Below are 20,461 nucleotides of genomic sequence, written 5' to 3'. Positions count from 1 at the left end.
TGCCTTGGGAGAGATGGGTTACCCATGCTCACATTGACCAACCATTCATCACAGAGAAAGAAGTTGTTCTATGTTTTAGTAAAGAGAATAAGATCTAAATTCTGTTAGACAGAGACTAGCTTCGGTGGTCGGATACTTTAACAGAAAATCATTCCCAAATTTATAAAGAAATCACACAGGATTGCAATGAAGAACAATGAATGGAAACTATGTCGTGTAAACAGTTCTTCCAAAAGATAGGAGACACCGAATTTCACTAGTAACCACGTGGCTACCCACTGCAGAGAAAAAGCGATAAAATATATAAAAATCAATAATCAAACAATAAAGCTCAAGAATTTATTTGGGCAGGGAAACTGGTTCATTTGCATGCATAGATTAGTAAAGCACAATCTCACGAACAAAGCACATGGTATCGGTTACCAACCATGCACATAGACAACTTACTCAGATCTGCACAAAACACACTGGCCTTTTATTAATGTAACTACGGATTGTTATAGCTATATGCACTGCTCGTAATCAGGTACACGATTTATTCAGGAATCTAGTCACAACAATAACGTCACGTAGCCTCATGCCCCAGAATCCCAAAGTTATAGAGCACATGAAAACACTGCTATAAATTCCAAAAATCACGAAATTATTCTCAATCCCTTTCTACGCAAGGTATCCCGAGTTATTCTATAACAGCTGAACCTACTAAGAATTGAATTAGCCCATGGATGCTTGAGGGGTTGGAGAATCATAGAATGATGAGAAGTATCTGAGAGATGCCTGGCTCAAAACAAGTTCTATAGGTTGGTATTAAAGAAATATTGTATCGGTTGGACCGGTTTTTGACGCAGAATGAATAAGAAGGTATTTATTATAATGTTGTGAATATCATCATCCGTTATCTGCTACATTAGCAGGTCCTTTGCCTCTCCATTTTCTGCGATCCATTGTGATGTGTTGGCAAATGTGCCAACACCTTGTAGATAGAGGAGGCCGAAATGCACGCTATCTAACGCAGACGGGCGTGAATTCTGGAACAGGACAAGTATTGAATGCTAATAAGAAAAGTATGCAGCTCCTCGAATACTTAACTTTTATTTATCCTTGTTGTGAATACAGCATTCTTGATGAGACATTTCATACGATAACTATCAAACTATGTAAGGCTAATGGCGCCTTGCTAGGTCGTAGACATGGACTTAGCTGAAGGCTATTCTAACTGTCTCTCGGCAAATGAGAGAAGGCTTCGTCAGTGTAGTCGCTAGCAAAGTCGTCGTACAACTGGGCGAGTCCTATTCCGTATCTCGAGACCTGCCTTGTGGTGGCGCTCGGTCTGCGATCACACAGTGGCGACACGCGGGTCCGACATGTACTAAATGGACCGCGGCCGATTTAAGCTACCACCTAGCAAGCGTGGTGTCTGGCGGTGACACCACACATTGCTTGCTTCTTAAGGCTGCTGTATGTTGTACCGTCCATCATGTCATCCAGTATCTGGAATCTCTTCCTTCCTCGCTTCCTTTTCCCTTCTACATAACCTTCTAAAACTGTTTTTATCAGTCCGTCATTCTTTCTTAATATATGCCCAATCCAATTTCTTTTTCTTCTCTTTATTACATCTAGTAACTGCCTTTTCTCTCCCACTCTTCTCAGTACCTCTTCATTTTTTACTCTGTCCATCCAACTTATTCTTTCCATCTTCCGCCATGTCCAGATCTCAAAAGCCTCCAGCCTTTCTCTGTCTTTTTTCCTCATAGTCCATGTTTCAGCGCCATATAGAAGAACACTCCATACAAGACATTTTATGAGTCTCTTTCTGAGTTCTCCGTCCATACCGCTGCAGAAGATTCTCCTTTTCTTATAAAACGCCTCTTTTGCCATTGCTATACTTGTTTTAATTTCTATGGTGCACTTCCAGTCGGTGTCTATCCTGCTTCCAAGATACTTAAAATTTTGCACCTGTTCTAGTGTTTCTCCATTCAGCACAATTTTATTTCCTTATTTCCTCCTATTGCCAATACTTTTGTTTTATTTGTGTTAATTTTCATTCCATATTTTTTTCCGTTAGTTACAATGGTGTCCACCAAACCCTGTAATTCTTTTTCCCCTGTGGCTAGAAGGACCATGTCATCAGCAAATCTCAAGCACCCTACTCTTCTTCCTCCAATTTCTACTCCTTTGTCATCTAATGAGCATTGGTCAATCATATTTTCCAAGTACAGGTTGAAAAGAGTAGGTGATAAACAGCATCCTTGTCTTACTCCTTTCCCTAGTCTGATCCAGTTTGTGCTTTCTCCTCTCACTTTAACTGAAACTTTTTGATTAAGGTACAATGAGTTTATAAGTCTCCTGGTTTTCCAGTCCACTCTCTTTTCCCTCATAATAGTCGCCAGCTTGTCCCAAACTACACTGTCAAATGCCTTTTCTAAATCGATGAAGCACATATATAGGTCTCTTCCTTTTTCAATAAACCTTTCTCCCAAGCTTTGTAGGAGCCCTATTGCATCTCTGGTGCCCGTATTCCGTCTAAAGCCAAACTGCTCCTCGCCGAGATTCTCCTCTATTACTTTTTCAAGTCTTTTATTAATTATTCTTAACATCACTTTGGCTGCATGTGAGATGAGGCTGATTGTCCTGTGCTCGCTGCATTTCTTGGTTCCTTGTTTTTTCGGTAATGGAATAATTACTGTTGTCAAAAAGTCCTCAGGCCATTCACCACTGTCATATATTTTATTACATAACCTCAATATTTCTCTTATTCCATTGTGGTTCAAGCATTTTAGTATTTCTCCCGGTATTGTATTTGTACCTACTGCTTTGCCATTTTTCATTGCAGCAATGGCAGACTTTACTTCTTTCATTATGATGGTCGGTCCTTTCTCTTCATCACTTACACTGTTGTGTGATTCAAGTTCCAGAGTTTCTGGTTTGCTATTTGTGTCATATAGCTCTTTTATATATTCTTCCCATCTCTGGAGGACATCGTCACGATCTTTGTACACTACCTCTTCGTCTTTACTCAAAATTTCCATAGTAGCACTTCCTGCTCTGTTTTGTTCCCATGTCATAGTCTTTACTCTGTTGTATAGTAAGTCGTATCTTCCCTTCCTGTCCAGTTCTTCAATTTCATCACATTCCTCTTTTAGCCATTTTTTCCTAGCCTGCTCTGTTTCTCTTCGCAGTTCGTTATTTAACCTTCGGTATATCTTTCTTGCACCTTCAGTGTTCTTGTTTTTCAATTTTCTTCTCTCCTCCATCTTGGAAATCATTTCTTGTGTGACCCATGGTGTTTTTGACCTTTTCCCTTTTACATATCCTATATTTTGCTGTCCTGCTTTAATGATTCCTTCTTTCAGCACATTCCAGTACTCGTTGACATTATCAGGTGCTTCTTTGTCTCGTAATGTGTTTAGAAAGTCCCGAGACAGCATTTCTGTAATTTGTTCTTTGTTGGACCTTATCTTCTCTAGATCCCATTTCTTCACCATTATTGCCTTTTTCAGTTTTTTCATTCTTATTTCTATTTCTGCCATAAGTAAGTTGTGGTCACTATTAATATCTGCACCTGGTAATGTGTGCACCTTCTTGATTCCATTCCTGTATCTTTCTTCTACCAGTATAAAATCGATTTGGTTTCTATATTTATCCCCTGGTGATTTCCAAGTGTAGAGCCTCCTCTTATGGTTCTTGAACCATGTGTTTGCCGCTATCAGCTGCCTTTCCCTGCAGAAGTCAATTAACCATTCACCTCTGTCATTTCTCTTTCCAAGACCATGACTGCCTACTATGTTTCCCTCTTTCCCTTCTCCCACAATGGCGTTCCAGTCTCCCATTACTATTTTGCAGCATTTTTTGTTTTCGTCCATTATTCTCTCTATTACATTGTACGTTTCCTCTACAATTTGGTCATCATGTTCTGAAGTTGGCATATACACCTGGACAACCAGTAAATCTTTTTGTGCTCCTTTCAGCCTTACACCTATAACCCGATCATTTGCATAGTTTACATATTCCACACATTTAGCCAATTCCTTTGTCATAATCATTCCAACTCCATTAATTCCTTTTACTTCTCCTCCTGAGTAGTAGAATACATATTCATCTGACTGCAACTCTCCATGTCCATTCCATCTTACCTCAGCAACTCCTAAGAGGTCCATATGATTTTTTTCCATCTCTCTTTTAAGGTTTTCTAGTTTTCCTGCTTGTAGCAGAGTTCTGACATTCCAGGTACCAATTCTCGTTTTGATTTTTTGCCTCCTTTCAAGTTGTCCCCCCCGGAGATCCGAATGGGGGACTATTTTACCTCCGGACACTGATTTAACATGAGAGGAAGCCATTTTTTGTGCATAAAATGGAGACTGCATTATGCAGGGAAGATAACCTGCGGTGGTATTCCGTTGCCTTCCGCAGTTCTGGAGGCTGCCCCTAACATGGGATACAGACGCCTTTTGCAGCCGCCCGCTCCGGGTCAGACGCTGCATGAGAAGTATAGGTTGGAAAATGAAAGACCCCTAGCCCTCGAAACCTAATAGCGTCAGGGTCGGAAAAGAACAAGAGCTGGCCGAGGGTGGCCAGATAGGAAAGATAAAAGTGAGGAGCCTGGCATAAGTAAGTGGAAGCAATGCCAGGACTCAGCTCGGGGCCCCGTGGTCGCCAGCCACGTATCACTAGGTGTGACTCCCTGAGGTGGTTGTGAATATATCTCAGTATAATATGAAATATGATATTATAAATTTTGTTAGAATTTTCCAGAGTTAAATAACTAACTGTCAATTTTACTGGTTCACACCAGAATATTTGCTCATTAAATGAATACTCTTCACAAATAGTGTCACTATCTTCTTCGCATGTATAGTATTTGGGAAAGGATTGACCGCTCTTCTGTGTTATAAACGTGGGCACGTGAAGCATCTTCCTTTTGTTGATCTTACAATTCCCGCAGTCATCGTTCGTTGGCTCCCAATTTCATAAAGTGCCGCGGCTTGGAGAATTACATATAGGGCCGTGGCTTGTTGATTCTCCTCTCCATATGAGAAAAGTTCTTTTTTTATCAGGTCTGCCTTCCATGTGGCTGGGACTTTCCTGTAAAAATAAGCACAAAATATTTATAGCTATTAGATCCGATAGAGGTTGTAGATGAGACTTTTAGTAGATCACGTTTTACGTTGGAACCCATGTCCGGAAACGTCATACAACGACGCTACAGAGCGTCAAAGTTATAGGCGCTGGTACCTGTACTTGTGTGTATACAGGGCGGTCCATTGATCGTCACTGGGCCAAATATCTCACGAAATAAGGGTCAAACGAAAAAACTACAACGAACGAAACTTGTCGAGCTTGAAGGGGGAAACCAGATGGCGCTATGGTTGGCCCGCTAGATGGCGCTGCCATACGTCAAACGGAACTGCGTTTTTTTAAAAATAGGAACCCCCATTTTTTATTACATATTCGTGTAGTACGTAAAGAAATATGAATGTTTTAGTCGGACTACTTTTTTCGCTTTGTGATACATGGCGCTGTAATAGTCACAAACATATGGCTCACAATTTTAGACGAACAGTTGGTAACAGGCAGGTTTTTTAAATTAAAATACAGAACGTAGGTACGTTTGAACATTTTATTTCGGTTGTTCCAATGTGATACATGTACCTTTGTGAACTTTTCATTTCTGAGAACGCATGCTGTTACAACGTGATTACCTGTAAATACCACATTAATGCAATAAATGCTCAAAATGATGTCCGTCAACCTGAATGCATTTGGGAATATGTGTAACGACATTCATTTCAACAGCGAGTAGTTCGCCTTCCGTAATGTTCGCACATGCATTGACAATGCGCTGATGCATGTTGTCAGGCGTTGTCGGTGGATCACGATAGCAAATATCCTTCAACTTTCCCCACAGAAAGAAATCCGGGGACGTCAGATCCGGTGAACGTGCGGGCCATGGTATGGTGCTTCGACGACCAATCCACCTGTCATGAAATATGCTATTCAATACCGCTTCAACCGCACGCGAGCTATGTGCCGGACATCCACCATGTTTGAAGTACATCGCCATTCTGTCATGCAGTGAAACATCTCGTAGTAACATCGGTAGAAACATTACGTAGTAAATCATCATACATTGCACCATTCAGATTGCCATCGATAAAATGGAGGCCAATTATCCTTCCTCCCATAATGCCGCACCATACATTAACCCGCCAAGGTCGCTGATGTTCCACTTGTCGCAGCCATCGTGGATTTTTCCGTTGGCCAATAGTGCATATTATGCCGGTTGACGTTACCGCTGTTGGCAAATGACGCTTCGTCGCTAAATAAAACGAGTGCAAAAAAATCTGTCATCGTCCCGTAATTTCTCATGTGCCCAGTGGCAGAACTGTACACGACGTTCAAAGTCGTCGCCATGCAATTCCTGGTGCATAGAAATGTGGTACGAGTGCAATCGATGTTGATGTAGCATTCTCAACACCGACGTTTTTGAGATTCCCGATTCTCGCGCAATTTGTCTGCTACTGATGTACGGATTAGCCGCGACAGCAGCTAAAACACCTACTTGGGCATCATCATTTGTTGCAGGTCGTGGTTGACGTTTCACATGTGGCTGAACACTTCCTGTTTCCTTAAATAACGTAATCATCCGGTGAACGGTCTGGACACTTGGATGATTCGTCCAGGATACCGAGCAGCATACATAGCACACGCCCGTTGGGCATTTTGATCACAATAGCCATACGTCAATACGATATCGACCTTTTCCGCAGTTGGTAAACGGTCCATTTTAACACGGATAATGTATCACGAAGCAAATACCGTCCGCACTGGCGGAATGTTACGTGATACCACGTACTTATACGTTTGTAAGTATTACAGTGCCATCTATCACAAAGCGAAAAAAGTGGCCCAACTTAAACATTCATATTTCTTTACGTACTACACGAATATGTAATAAAAATGGGGTTCCTATTTTAAAAAAATGCAGTTGACATCCGTTTGAGCTATGGCAGCGCCATCTAGCGGGCCAACCATAGCGCCATCTGGTTTCCCCCTTCAAGCTAGACGAGTTTCGTTCTTTGTAGTGTTTTCGTTTGATGATTATTTCATGAGATATTTGGCCCGGTCACTATCAACGGACCACCCTGTATACAAGGCGCTTCCGTGATGATGTTACAAACTTTCTAGGGTGATGGAGACGGATAAATGTATTAATTTCAGCTAGGGGTCCTGGTTTCGAAACGGATGTGTCGAAAGTTATACACGAAACTCATTCTGATATCTCTGACTGTGGAATACATGTGCTGGTACTATTGTTGCTAAGAACATAGGGTAGGCAACTTTCAGAGATGGTAGTATGGACCAAAACAAGTAAAAATGTCCAGACGCAGGTGCTCGAAAATGCACACCTGAGGAGCTATGAGCATTTTTTCATCTTCGCTATTGCAAAACACATCTCGTCATAGATCTTGGGGAATGCATTTTAGAGGCCGGCCGAAGTGGCCGCGCGGTTCTGGGCGCTGCAGTTAGGAACCGCGAGACCGCTACGGTCGCAGGTTCGAATCCTGCCTCGGGCATGGATGTGTGTGATGTCCTTAGGTTAGTTAGGTTTAAGTAGTTCTAAGTTCTAGGGGACTAATGATCTCAGAAGTTGAGTCCCATAGTGCTCAGAGCCATTTGAACCATTTTTTTTGAATGCGTTTTAGAGCCCATGTTTGCTAGACATTTTTTCTCGTGGTTCGTACTACTTCGTCTGAAAGTTGCCTACCCTACATTCTTAGCAACAACAGTACTGGTGTATGTATTTCACTGTCAGAGGCATCACAACTGTTTTTGCTTATAACAGTTTGTTTCGTTCGTTTCTGGCACAGGGATTTCTACCTCAAATTGATACATTCATCCTTCTCCATCATCCTTCAAAAGTTTGTAACATCATCACGATATCACCCCGTATACACATACATTTACAGATGCCGGCGCTTATAGCTCTGAAGCTCTGTAGCATCGTTGGATGACGTTTCCAGAGATGGGTTCCTATGTAAAACTTGATCTACTAAGTCGACATGAAATGTGAAACACGCTGTTTAGGCTATGACGATTGCTTTTCTACAGCAAATTAAACTCTTAATATGTATCTAGCTAATGTTAAAGTGATTTGGATATGACACACAATTTAGATATGGTAATTTAATATTGAAATATCACTATAGCTGCATGTCTGCCAGGTATAGCTCTCATGCGCTCGGTTTTAATTTATAGGAGCACCGACACCCAAGTGGTGTTGTTCAGAAATGTAAAAGTGGATACCAGCCCTGATAGTTAATGAAACGACAATAGAGATGCTTCATATAAATTGCCGTATCTTTTAACTGCGTTGACTTAGAAGCCCAGGAAACATACAGCTTAATATGCGACACAAATTTCAACTTCATACGTCTACCCGTTCCTAAGTTAAAAAGAGTTCTTGAAAGTCGGTCGCCATACTGCGGCTCTGTGACCTGAATCAAGTATTCCGGAAGCCCGCGCTTCTCATTCTTTTTTTCTAATAAAGTCCACCTAGCAACTAACAGCCGAATCCAAAGATGTCAACTAACGTGAAGAATTTCTTAAGACTGAAGTTTTCCTGCTCAGTAACAAACAAAAATACAGAGCCACTAATACTTTAAGATGTTCCTAATTTTAATTCGGCTGTGAGCCAAGTAAAGTTGGCCGCTTACCTCATGGGTGGAGGGATATGTTCTGTGGCGAACGTGAGGTTAGAGGATGTGAGTAGGGGAATGAATTATTGTTTGTTTTTCAGTGCTGACAACTCACAGGCATGCCCAACGCATCTGATCAGCTACTATGATACTTTTCGCACAGAAGTGACATGGATTTGTCAATACATTATGGAGATGGTCATCTTCTAAGGCGGCACATACACTATATGTTCAAAAGTATCCGGACACCCTCAAAAACATACGTTTTTCGTATTAGGTGCATTGTGCCGCCACCTACTGCCAGGTACTCCGTATCAGCGATCTCAGTAGTCATTGGACATCGCGAAAGAGCAGAATGGGGCGCTCCGCGGAACTCACGGACTTTGAATGTGGTCAGGTGATTGGGTGTCACTTGTGTCATACGTCTGTACGCGAAATTTCCACACTCCTAAACATCCATAGGTCCGCTGTTTCCGATGTGATACTGAAGTGGAAACGTGAAGGGACGCGTACAGGCCGAGCTCGTGTGTTGACTGACAGAGACTGCCGACAGTTGAAGAGGGTCGCAATGTGTAATAGGCAGACATCTATCCAGACCATAACACAGGAATTCCAAACTGCATCACAATCCAATGCACGAACTATGACAGTTAGGTGGATCGTGAGAAAACTTGGATTTAATGGTCGAGCGACTGCTCGTAAGCCACACTTCACGCCGGTAAATGCCAAATAACGCCTCGGTTGGCTATCCGACGGCGGTATGTGGGTGTGGCAAATGCCCGGTGAACGCCATCTGCCAGCGTGTCTAGTGCCAACAATAAAATTCGGAAGCGGTGGTGTTACGGTGTGGTCGTGGTTTTTTTTTTTTTTTTTTTTTTTTTTTTTTTTTTTTTTTTTAATGGCTCTTAGCACTATGGGACTGAAGCGCCTAGAACCTTGTTTTTCATGGAAGAGTCTTGCACTCCTTTTTGTTTTGCGTGGCACTATCACAGCGCAGGCCTACACTGATGTTTTAAGCACCTACTTGCTTCCCACTGTTGAAGAGAAATTCGGGGATGGCGACTGCATCTTTCAACACGATCGAGCACTCGTTCATAATGTACGGCCTGTGGTCGAGTGGTTACACAACAATAGCATTCCTGTAATGGACTAGCCTGCATAGAGTCCTGACCTGAATTCTATAGAACACCTTTGGGATGTTTCGGAACGCCGATTTCGTGCCAAGCCTCACCGACCGACATCGATACCTCTCCTCAGTGCAGCACTCCGTGAAGAATGGGCTGCCATTCCCCAAGAAACTTTCCAACACCTGATTGAAAGTATGCCTGCGAGAGTGGAAGCTGTCATCAAGGCTAAGGGTGGGCCAACACTATATTGAATTCCAGCATTACCGGTGGAGGGCGCCACGAACTTGTCTTTTTCAGCCGGGTGTCCGGATACTTCTGATCACATAGTGTATTTGTAACAAGGAATATGAAATTAAATTAAGGCTGCCGTAGTACGAAGCAATCAGTAGAAGAAAAATGACATTCAAAATATTTAGTGAACATCTGTCATCGTGTCTCATATTGTGTAACTCATTCAAATATAAGTACATTACTGTTATAGATCAGTTAATCATCTGCTCCCATAGACAGCAGCACTTCGTCAAGGAATTAGGCGTTGCGGAGGATGGCAGCAACATGAAACGGAGAATAGGCGACACGAAGTGTTTCGAATCGTGCCAACTTTTAAACTATCAGTACTTGGCCAATGGCCAACTTTTCGCGCCTTTGCTATAGCTCGGCTGATGGGGGCTCATTAACGTACTAATTTACGTAGGTTACCAAACAAAAGTAAGATCGATGCATATGCTGCCTAGGTGCTGCTCCACCACGCCAGTACTGGCTGTTGAGCAGAACACTCTGACTGGCGTGGACGATACACGTATTAGCAATAAGTGTCATATTATTATTAAAAAGGTTCCTTAAACACATTTTAAGTTCCGCCTATAACACACGCTACAGTTTGTAGTGCGGTTACTGCACATGACCAGACTGTCTTTGACAGATGGGGATCCGCTGCAAACTATTATCTGACTGTCTACAGTTTTAATTCTTATCTGACGTGGAAGTCGATTACACAAACTTATGTTGTTAATGTACTCACATAAAATAATGTATTCTGAGACATTAACTGCTACAGAGATTGTATAAGCATATGGAAGGCGCAAGTCTAGATTGTCCTTATTATTTTGTTAGTATACACGTCTTAGTTCTACCTAAGATGATATCAGAGTCATCAGTTCATTATGACAAACGCTCATGTTAGGGTAACGTTATCACATTTTTCCATACAGTTTTCAGAGCTGGACTGTTATGTTTGCTTGGGATTGACATCTCAGATGTCTTGTGGGCATGGGGCTTGGTACACTGATAAATACATATCGCTGGCTTGGTACATTAATAAACACATATCGCTAGCTTGATACATTAATAAATACATACCACTGGCTTGGTACATTAATAAACACATAGCGCTGAATATGCATTTTTGTTGCCCAGAGTAGCACATTGCACACAAAAAAAAGAAATTTTGTTCCTTGTGGTTGCTGGATCAACTCCCACACTCTACCCCATGGTTGTGGGGTATCCACGTCACAGCATATCAAATAGTGTTCAATCAGATTTACAAAGTAGCTATTCTGATCATATTGCTATGCTAAAACGCATTCCTACACCTTAGCTATTCTGATCATATTGCTATGCTAAAACGCATTCCTACACTTTCAACATTGCAGCACAGTCAGCAATCGCGATAATCTAGTACATAAGAAACTATCAGCCTCGATTGCGGTAATGAAACCAACTTTTACCTAGGTTTCAGCCCAGATAATTGAGCCTCCTCCAGAAGATATACCTGAATCCATAATTTGTCTAACAAGGCATGGTCTAGTACTTATGTACCGCATTTTTAAAATGTGACTACGCCTACTCAGGCTGTTTTAGTTTTATTTCTAGACCATGCCCTCTTAGACATATTATAGATTCAGGTATATCTCCTGTAGGAGGCTCAATTATTTGGGCTGAAACCTAGGTAAAGGTTGGTTTCATTACCGCAGTCGATGCTGATAGTTTCTTATATATTAGTTTGTCCTACACATATACAAAGACAGACTGACGTGGAACCTAACCCAGCATCTTCCGGAGAATTAAAGTGAGAATGGCTGACATGTGGGAAGTACACACATTCCAGCTGATCAGGGCCGATAGTGGGTTATAAAACTATACTCTGTATGTCTATAGTTTTAATTATTTTGTGTCGAGATCGATTACACAAACTACCAAACAGCACTACTGATAGTTGTATTGTAGACTATATCTTGGCTGAATTCTATGGTGTTCATCTGGATTACTGGATCATTTTGCATAGTAGATGGTACTGTTGTGGAATGAGTCATTTTACATTCACATCGCAAGATAATTTGTCGTACGGCTACATTCTGAAGACTTACGAAAAGAAAAAAAAAATACAGATGTGAGTTAGTAATCCCTATCCACCACCTTTTACACGTTACACTAATAGAATAGAAGGAGTTGTCAAGGTCAAACTTTCTCAGTTTCTTATCAAATTTTACTTTGTCGTCTGTCAGACATCTTATATCACTGGCTAAGTGATCAAAAAGGGCTCGTAAAATTACTCTTTAAAAATCATTTTGTTTGGAATGGGAAACAACCGTCGCTCTTCATCGACACTGGTCATCGCGCGAAAGACACGATGAACCGTGTTTGTTTGGGATGACTCCAGTTACTCATTACAAGAACGAAATTCAAAATATCTGCCGAATCACCAGAGAAAATGCATCAGATGACTCTTAGGGGAGACACGTTGTGTATGTAGTTCTGCAGATTGTCCGCTGGCGAGTAACAGTAGCTTATAAGTTGATCATGTGATAATTATGTGTCATTTCCGGTCTTGACTCCAAAAAATGAGAATACATATTGACTCTAAGGGTAAAAAAAAAATCACTTAACATGATTAGTTGGTTTATGTTGTTTTCGATTTGTCTTAGACGCTGCTCTAACTTAACAACTGATAACGTTGTACCTGTAAGTGCGTCAAAGCCCCATCACGATTGATCTTATGTACAATTATTTATCGCTTACACACCATGTCTCAGGAAATGATTAGGATTTTGGTGTTGTGTTACATAAAAAAATTGGGTAACGAGATTTGCTAGTCTGCCTGAGACCACTACCAGGTTGGATTAGTAGACGCAGTATATAATTAGCACTAAAGCTACCTTAAACATATGTTCCGTAAAAAATTAGCCAGCAGAGTTTCACAAGAACTTTGAAGCCAGTACATGGTTGAAATTGTGTATGCCCGAACAACTATCAGACAGAAACGCTCGCTAATTCTGCTGACGTCACAAATTTTTTAATACTTTTTTAAACACTCTTCGCTGCTGCGCACGTGCGTACACGCACCGCTTGGGTTTCCCTACGGCACTGTGGACGTCTGTTTGAGTCCTGCGCCGCCAACTTCTCATTGCTGCGGATGAGTTACTTCCATATCTTGACGAATAAAAAAGTTTCGAGTATTTGTTATACAACATATGTGGCTCGTTGCTTGTTATCATTTGTACAAAACCTTGTTTCAATATCCTGAATCGCTGATGAGAAATGGCGATTGTTATGACCACATGCCTCGCAATACAACAAGGATGTGAATGGATGTATTAGACACGACAGTCTGTCTGGTGTAAAGCCCAGTAGCTCGAGAACGACATGAGGTATCATTCTGCTCTCAATTTTAAATGAAGTTTCCATATCTTCTCTACATTTCATTTACCGCAATGTATTAGCTAAAATCAACCATACAAATAATAATTCATGCAGTGCATTTCTACCTCCGCAAACTGTTTAAAATTACATGCAAAGTTTTACTTAATTTGATGGTGTGCGGTAAGTATGACAGATAACGAAAAGAAATTCAGTTCTTTATCGAGTCAAGATATCAAACTGTAAGATGTGCAAAAATAAAAATTTTTCACGCAATAGTTTTCGAAAAATCGGATGATAAGTGTTTCGTATTAGCCGGACGCCGTCTTCCAGGAGAGGCACCAGAATTTCACGAGCAGTACAGTCATAACAAAGGCCACCCTTAGCACTGAATGCAGAGAGCACATTTGTGCCAGCGAAAAGGTTAATGCCGGCTCGAACTCTAGGTTGCTGTATGCTTATAAGTTGATCGCGTGATCATGACATCTCTCCCTAAATTTTTAGAACACACACACTCTGCGAAACACCATATACTTCCTGGTCGAGGACATTTAGTGTCGCTCGCAAAAATACATCAGAATATTTTTGCTGAAGAAATGTGGAGCCGCACCAAGGTTTACATACGAATATCTTCAAACGACTATCGGACTGAATCGTGGAACAGACAGATATACATATATTGCAGATTCTTCTTGTTTTTAATGTCTCTGTTAATACAGGGTGGACGGGAAGTAATTAGGCATTCAAATTGACATATAACTTTTATCCTCGCAGAGCTGTTTATTTGAAATTAATACAGTATGTACACTGTTATATGAAGGGCTTATTTCAATAGTGGTACAAGTCCATTACCTCCACTTTTCTGCCTATAATGCTTCTGAAATTAATGATCCAAACAAACAGAAAGAAAGGTTCATCTCTAGCAAGAAGCCATATGCTTGAATATTTCTGGTATCTCAACTGCAGATTTTTCAGCGCTCATTTAACTTTAGGACTCTGTATCTCAAAATGAACATAAATGGACTTGTACCACTATTGAAATAAGCCCTTCATATGGGAATATGACTGTATACGTTAAAAGTCCATTAAATTTCGATGTAGGAACCTGTTGGTCGACCAGTCTCGAAAAACGATCTGGAATGAAATGCAGGTTTCTGGAGGAAGTTGTGTTGGATGTTGATAAGAACTTCCCGAATCCGTGCTTCCAATTCGTTCACTGTGCGAGCTTTCGTCTGGTACATCTCCTCTTTTGCTCAGCCCCATAAAAAAGGTCACAGCGTTTCCGATCTGGGCATCTTTCAGGCCATTCATGAGGTCCATGTCTCTGTAGCCAATGTCCTGGAATCTTCAGAATCAACCTGTTCCACACGAAGTTTGGATTGTGAAGCGGTGCACCGTCTTGCATGAAGATGATTTCGTCGACATTTTCGCCAAACTTAATCCTGAAGCATTTGAAGGTAGCGACCCCTGTTTATTGAGTCACGGAGAAGATGTGCGCCGATGATATTTGTAGCCGTTATTCCACGGTCACTTTTGGATGAGAATGCATCTTCTTCACCGTAACTCCGGGCTCTTGTGCCGCCCAGTAATGGCAGTTGTGCCGATTAACGAAACCTTCCACATGGAATACGGCCTCATGATTTGAGAATGTTGTAAAACATTTGAGGCCGACCTTCGTGCCAGCCATCTGGTGTCAGGTGCTGCATGTAATGGGATTTCCATGCTCGGAAGTTTAAAGAATCATTTCTCAAAATTTGAAAATGATATCCTTTTAGAGTTGGTCGGCTGTGAAGCGAAAATTTTATATTACCAAAAGAAGGTAGGTGTAGTGTTCAGAAGATTCTGGACTTCTCGATGGGTGGAACAGAGGCTAAAGCTGTACAAAGATCTGACGTCTATACTAGTGCAAGTTACTCGTTCACTCAGTTGGATCTTCATCCCATTTCCGGTATTAAATTAGTTGAATCTTCATCCCATTTTCGGGTTTAAATTGAATATAGTTAAAGTATAGTGACTAATAAAATTTTGCACATGAATAATATTCGTATATGTGATATTGACTACCACAACTCTGAAGAAACGTGCTTCATCATATAATTTCCGGATCGAGATTAGTTTCGTAATTTATTTAGAATGGAAGACTTTTTTTCGAAGCTCCTTATCATCACTGAAAAAGATATTTACTAACAAGATAAAAACGTGAGGTGGTTCTTAAACTTAAGAGATATACATTTTAAACGAAGTGTCATAACAAAAACTTCTAATCTGTAAATTGTTTATTTGCTAACATAGATTCACAGCTACGGTTAGATTTCAGTGCACTGGCGTAACATTCCTGAGGATGGCCTTTGCAACAAGAATTGTAGCAAATACATTACTTATAATAAATGATATCGACTATTGCGTGTAATGCTTCTATTAAATAAAGAAGAAAGACTCAAAATCTTTTAGAAAGCAGAAGGTGAAACAAAAATGAAAGAAGATGGATGCAAACCTGCTGGTTCTCTCTTCCCAGCAATCGACGCTTTCAGTTACAGTATGGTTTCAACAAACCAGTTACATCTGCATTTTGTTACACATTGTGTAAAGACCGTATCTTCAAATGTCGCTGTTCGATATTAACTATGACAAACTGTATCAAAACTATATTAGATGCACCATTTGCATATGCCCGTAATGTCATTAGATGTCTGTTCATTGGTGAGATGGGGTTATTACGATAAGCAGGAAATTCTAAGCTCTTGTTGATTTGGTCTAATAATCACCACATTGTTTCTCCTGAACAACAAAATCTTTATTTACTATTAAAAACAGTCTTGATCACGATTTGTTTCTCAAGGTGACCGTTTTCGACCACTACTGTGGTCATCTTCAGACCATTGAGTAAGAACCTCTTTCTGTTGGAGAATCACTATTCTCCAACAGAAAGAGATTCCTACTCAATGGTCTGAAGATGACCACACTAGTGATTCTCCAACAGAAAGAGGTTCCTACTCAATGGTCTGAAGATGACCACAGTAGTGGTCGAAACCGGTCACCTTGAGAAATAAATCGTGATCAAGATTGTTTTTAATAGTAAATATTTATAAGACATTGATCACTGCTGTTCCCGTAATGCATTCAAAAGTAACAAAATCTTTATTCAAATGTCCTGTCCCCATAATCTTCAAAATGATTTCCCCTTTACACAAGTCCACCAATATAGTTTCTGCGACAACTTTTATGATCAAGATTAAATTTTTCAACTTCAGTGCCATCTAAAACATCAAAACGCATCGCCAGCTTGGTGCAGTATGGGTTTTCTTTATTCTGACCATGATCAGTTGAAGATAAACGATCCTCTGACCTCAGTCACTTGTAATTGTGATCAGCTCCCTTGTGTAATTTTAATTGTGGCAGGTGCAATCGAATTTTGCGTTGACCAGGATTAAATGTTGACTTAACCATGATTAACTTTTGATCGACATTGGTGCTGTCAGGTCTAAGAGTGTTTAGTGGCTTCTGCTAGCTATCGAAGTTTAAAGAGAAAATTTTTTATACTTCAAGTACTGTCTTCCTCTATCGAATTACTTAATACATACGTATAAAAATAAACATAAAAATGTGCCATTGTCGAAAAGAGCATTTGTGAAATAACAGAAATCAACTAATTTAAAAACTATGCAAATTGTAAATGTTTGTTTCTTTCTCGTTCTTCTTTATATGAAGACAAGCTTCTTAAGATTACAGAGTAATAATAAATTCGGATGGGAAGAGCATAGTACAGAACTACTGAATTCCCAAATCTGAATGTTATGTTGTCAGACATTCAGAGTATAAAACTAGAAAATATATCATAGTTCAAAGACTTTTATCCTGTGATATTGCGCTGTATCCTATTTTGGGACAACATCTCAAGTTAAGCTACCACTGTGTGGATTCAAAAGCGTGTAATTGAGATAACATATGGAGTGAATTAAGAAGTCCGACAGAAGACTATCCAATGGCTTGTAGTAATTGATGAGTTTTAGTTATTTTGCTCATTTATCCTATGGATTATGTTGAATATGATAATGATTTGATCTTGTAATTTGTAATACATTGCACTAGAAAATAAAAATTAGTTACTGAAGGTGCCTGTGGGCAAATTATTTGTTGTATACCGACAATAAGTCAGTCATGATGGATGCAAAGCATGCGTCTTGATGCTGAATAAAATATAGACTTTCTACATATGGACTTGAAGTAATTTACTGTTGTTCAGAATGGCATCTCGTATTCAGTAACACACATTTTCTGTAACTTACTAGAAGTTGTAAAAGTTTATCCACTAATAAAGTACAGATTACAAGGAGTGTGGAATATTTGTGGATGACAAACTGATAATGAAATAAATCAGTGGATTTTTAAAATAACTAAGTAACACATACATTATTAATATTAGGGATAATCTGAGTTCATTATATTTGATTTTTGTACATCATAAGTACAGTACTCTGATACTGAAGTATTTTAATTCTTCTGTGAAATATGTATTCTATATTTCGTTATTCTTAATGTTCCTCATTCGGGAGGTCTCATCATTTTGGATTTATGTCATTAAAAAAGTATCTACTCTTCATTACTGTTCTTGCAATTACAGATTTTTTTGAAAATACAAGCATCATATAAATTAATCAAAGAAGAGATAATGAACAATTAGAACCTGAGGGTTCTCAATTTAGAGAACAAAACAACACCAAAAATTTTTCCAGTATTAATTTTGATTTCTTATATTAAAGCAGCTTCCTATTTATCAATTGCAATCCATTAACTGTTCAGCCTTATCAGTTCCCCACAGGCTGACTTCGGAATTTTTTCATGCAAAATATATATAATGTAATGTTTTGCATTAAGCCTCATAAAACCCAAGCACCTTCAAATTCATTGTGCTGTTATGTTTGCCACTATTATGGATCAGTTCCTCAATATAAACGAATTAAAAGTATTAATAATGATCCTTGAAGTTTTTCTGGTGTAAGAAGTATTTCAAGCTTTGAGGATCAACTCGATGATGCCTACATCTAGCCATATATTTCAGTTGACCATCTGAAGATGGGTGAATGGTTGTCAAACCATAATGGTGTGATGAATTATCTACATAATACATCTCCTATCCAAAAACTTCAAATAAAATTAGTACCATCTAATTGTGATAGTTCAATGCAAATCTTCATCAAAAGCTTTCATCGAAGATAGGCTTTGTGCTGTACTGCCTGTATATTACACCAGAGATGTGCCTAACTAGATGCAGAGATTGTGCTCAGGATGGCTAGAAGTCAAAATACATAGGAATAGCACATAGCAGTCTCCAAGAGCATTCTTATAAATATTTGGGAACAGTCATGTCTGTGCGAGTGCTACACTGTTAATTATTTGTTTATGAAGGGATTTCCTCTTTGTCACATAGAAAAATTGACTGCTGCTACATGCATGTGGTCCAAGTTCCCAACTGTATTTTTAGGAAGATGTCGATGTGTAGTAACATCTTTTCCATTGGTGGATGATTTGAGTAACTATTTTACACACTTCCAGAATTCTGAACTGCTTTTGTGATGTCCACTGTGTGGAACCTGCAACAGGTAGTGAATTTAATTTATGATGAACTGGTCTGTGCTTGTTTCAGGAATTTATAACTGAGCAAAGTGTTGAAAGTGTCCAAGAAACCGTTAGTGAAGAAGATGTCATTGAGGAAGGAAACACTGTGTTTATAGGAAATGAGAACAGAGGTAAGATGTTTTAATTGGGTTATGTTTTGAGTGAAAGAGACTACTAAAGTAAGAAAACTGATAAGGCTGACAATATATTTCGTTTTTCTCTAAACAGATCATTGGTACACATCACGAGTTAGCACTTCTGACTATGTACCACAAGCGAAGAAAAGAAAATATGAAACAGAGGAATGCAAAGAGAGAAACGATGCTGCATATACCACACAGTATGAAAGGTATGTTGGTGAGGCAGACGAATGCGACCTGTATGGCCAACTGATTGCAACAAAGTTAAAAAAGATGGACGAAAGGAGTAGAGATATTGCAATGAACAGAATCGACAATCTTCTCTTTGAAATGAAGATGAAGTTAAATGATCAATCTTAATAGTGACACAGAGCTGCATTCATCCAAATATCAGGTTTCCCACTACATCTGTCCACTCACGTCAGGGAAGTTCATCTCCACTATGTTATGCAGTATTATTTTCAACTTACAAAACAGAGGATTTACTACTATAGGTCATTAAATTATGCGACCGCCCCCGCCCCCCCCCCCCCCCCTCTATCTGAACTTCTAATTCCCAATCACCTTTAGGTGACTGGTGACTACTTTCTATCAGATAATTTCAGAGGATGGATAAAGTGTGAAATCGATCATGCATAAAATATGAGTTTTTAATGAAACTAAGTGAAAAATTCATTTAGTAATGCATTATGTTATCTTTTTTGAAAGTGTATATTGAAAATGTAACAGCTACTATAAATCTCAAATTGCATATCCTTTCGCCATATTGGCTAAAATGATGATTCTAATGCACTTACATTTTGCACACTGCTTTTAGTTCCTGAATTTCATAAATTATATGAAAAATAGTTGTTTTATAGATGAAAAAGACTGAAAATGTTGTTATATGTATGTTGGTTATTATCTGTACATTGATATAGACTGTAATGTATTAAAGTTGCAATAAAATGATCTCAAACTTTTTATCACGTGTCATTTAAAGATATAGATTGTTATCATGTTAGTACATTTAGTTGTAGCTTTATATACATGCACCAGTGGCCTTACCACAGTGGTAACACCAGTTCCCATCAGATCACTGAAGTTAACTGCTGTCAGGCTTGGCTAGCACTTGGATGGGTCTGCTGAATGCTGCTGGGAAGTGGGGTCACCCAGCCCTTGTGAGGCCAGTTGAGGAGCTACTTGATTGATAAGTAACAACACTGGTCACGAAAACTGACAATGTCTGTGAGAGAGCAGTGTGGTG

At 39.6% G+C, this 20,461-nt stretch overlaps 1 protein-coding gene across 1 annotated transcript in view; it reads left to right on the top strand.

Moving 5' to 3' along the window:
* LOC126418947 (uncharacterized) overlaps positions 1-20,019 on the top strand; it is a 47,638-nt gene extending 27,619 nt beyond the window's left edge. Inside the window, exons 3-4 of the mRNA XM_050085983.1 lie at positions 19,104-19,206; positions 19,304-20,019. Of these exons, the coding sequence (XP_049941940.1) occupies positions 19,104-19,206; positions 19,304-19,575 (375 nt within the window). The 3' untranslated portion in view covers positions 19,576-20,019. The remainder of the gene's footprint in view (positions 1-19,103; positions 19,207-19,303) is intronic.
* The last annotated feature ends 442 nt before the right edge of the window (positions 20,020-20,461 follow it).

This window comes from Schistocerca serialis, chromosome 9 (assembly GCF_023864345.2).
Source record: "Schistocerca serialis cubense isolate TAMUIC-IGC-003099 chromosome 9, iqSchSeri2.2, whole genome shotgun sequence".
In the NCBI taxonomy this organism is placed as follows: Eukaryota; Metazoa; Arthropoda; class Insecta; order Orthoptera; family Acrididae; genus Schistocerca; species Schistocerca serialis.
The sequence above is the reverse complement of the archived record's forward strand: the minus strand, read 5'-3'. Positions and strand labels throughout refer to the sequence as shown.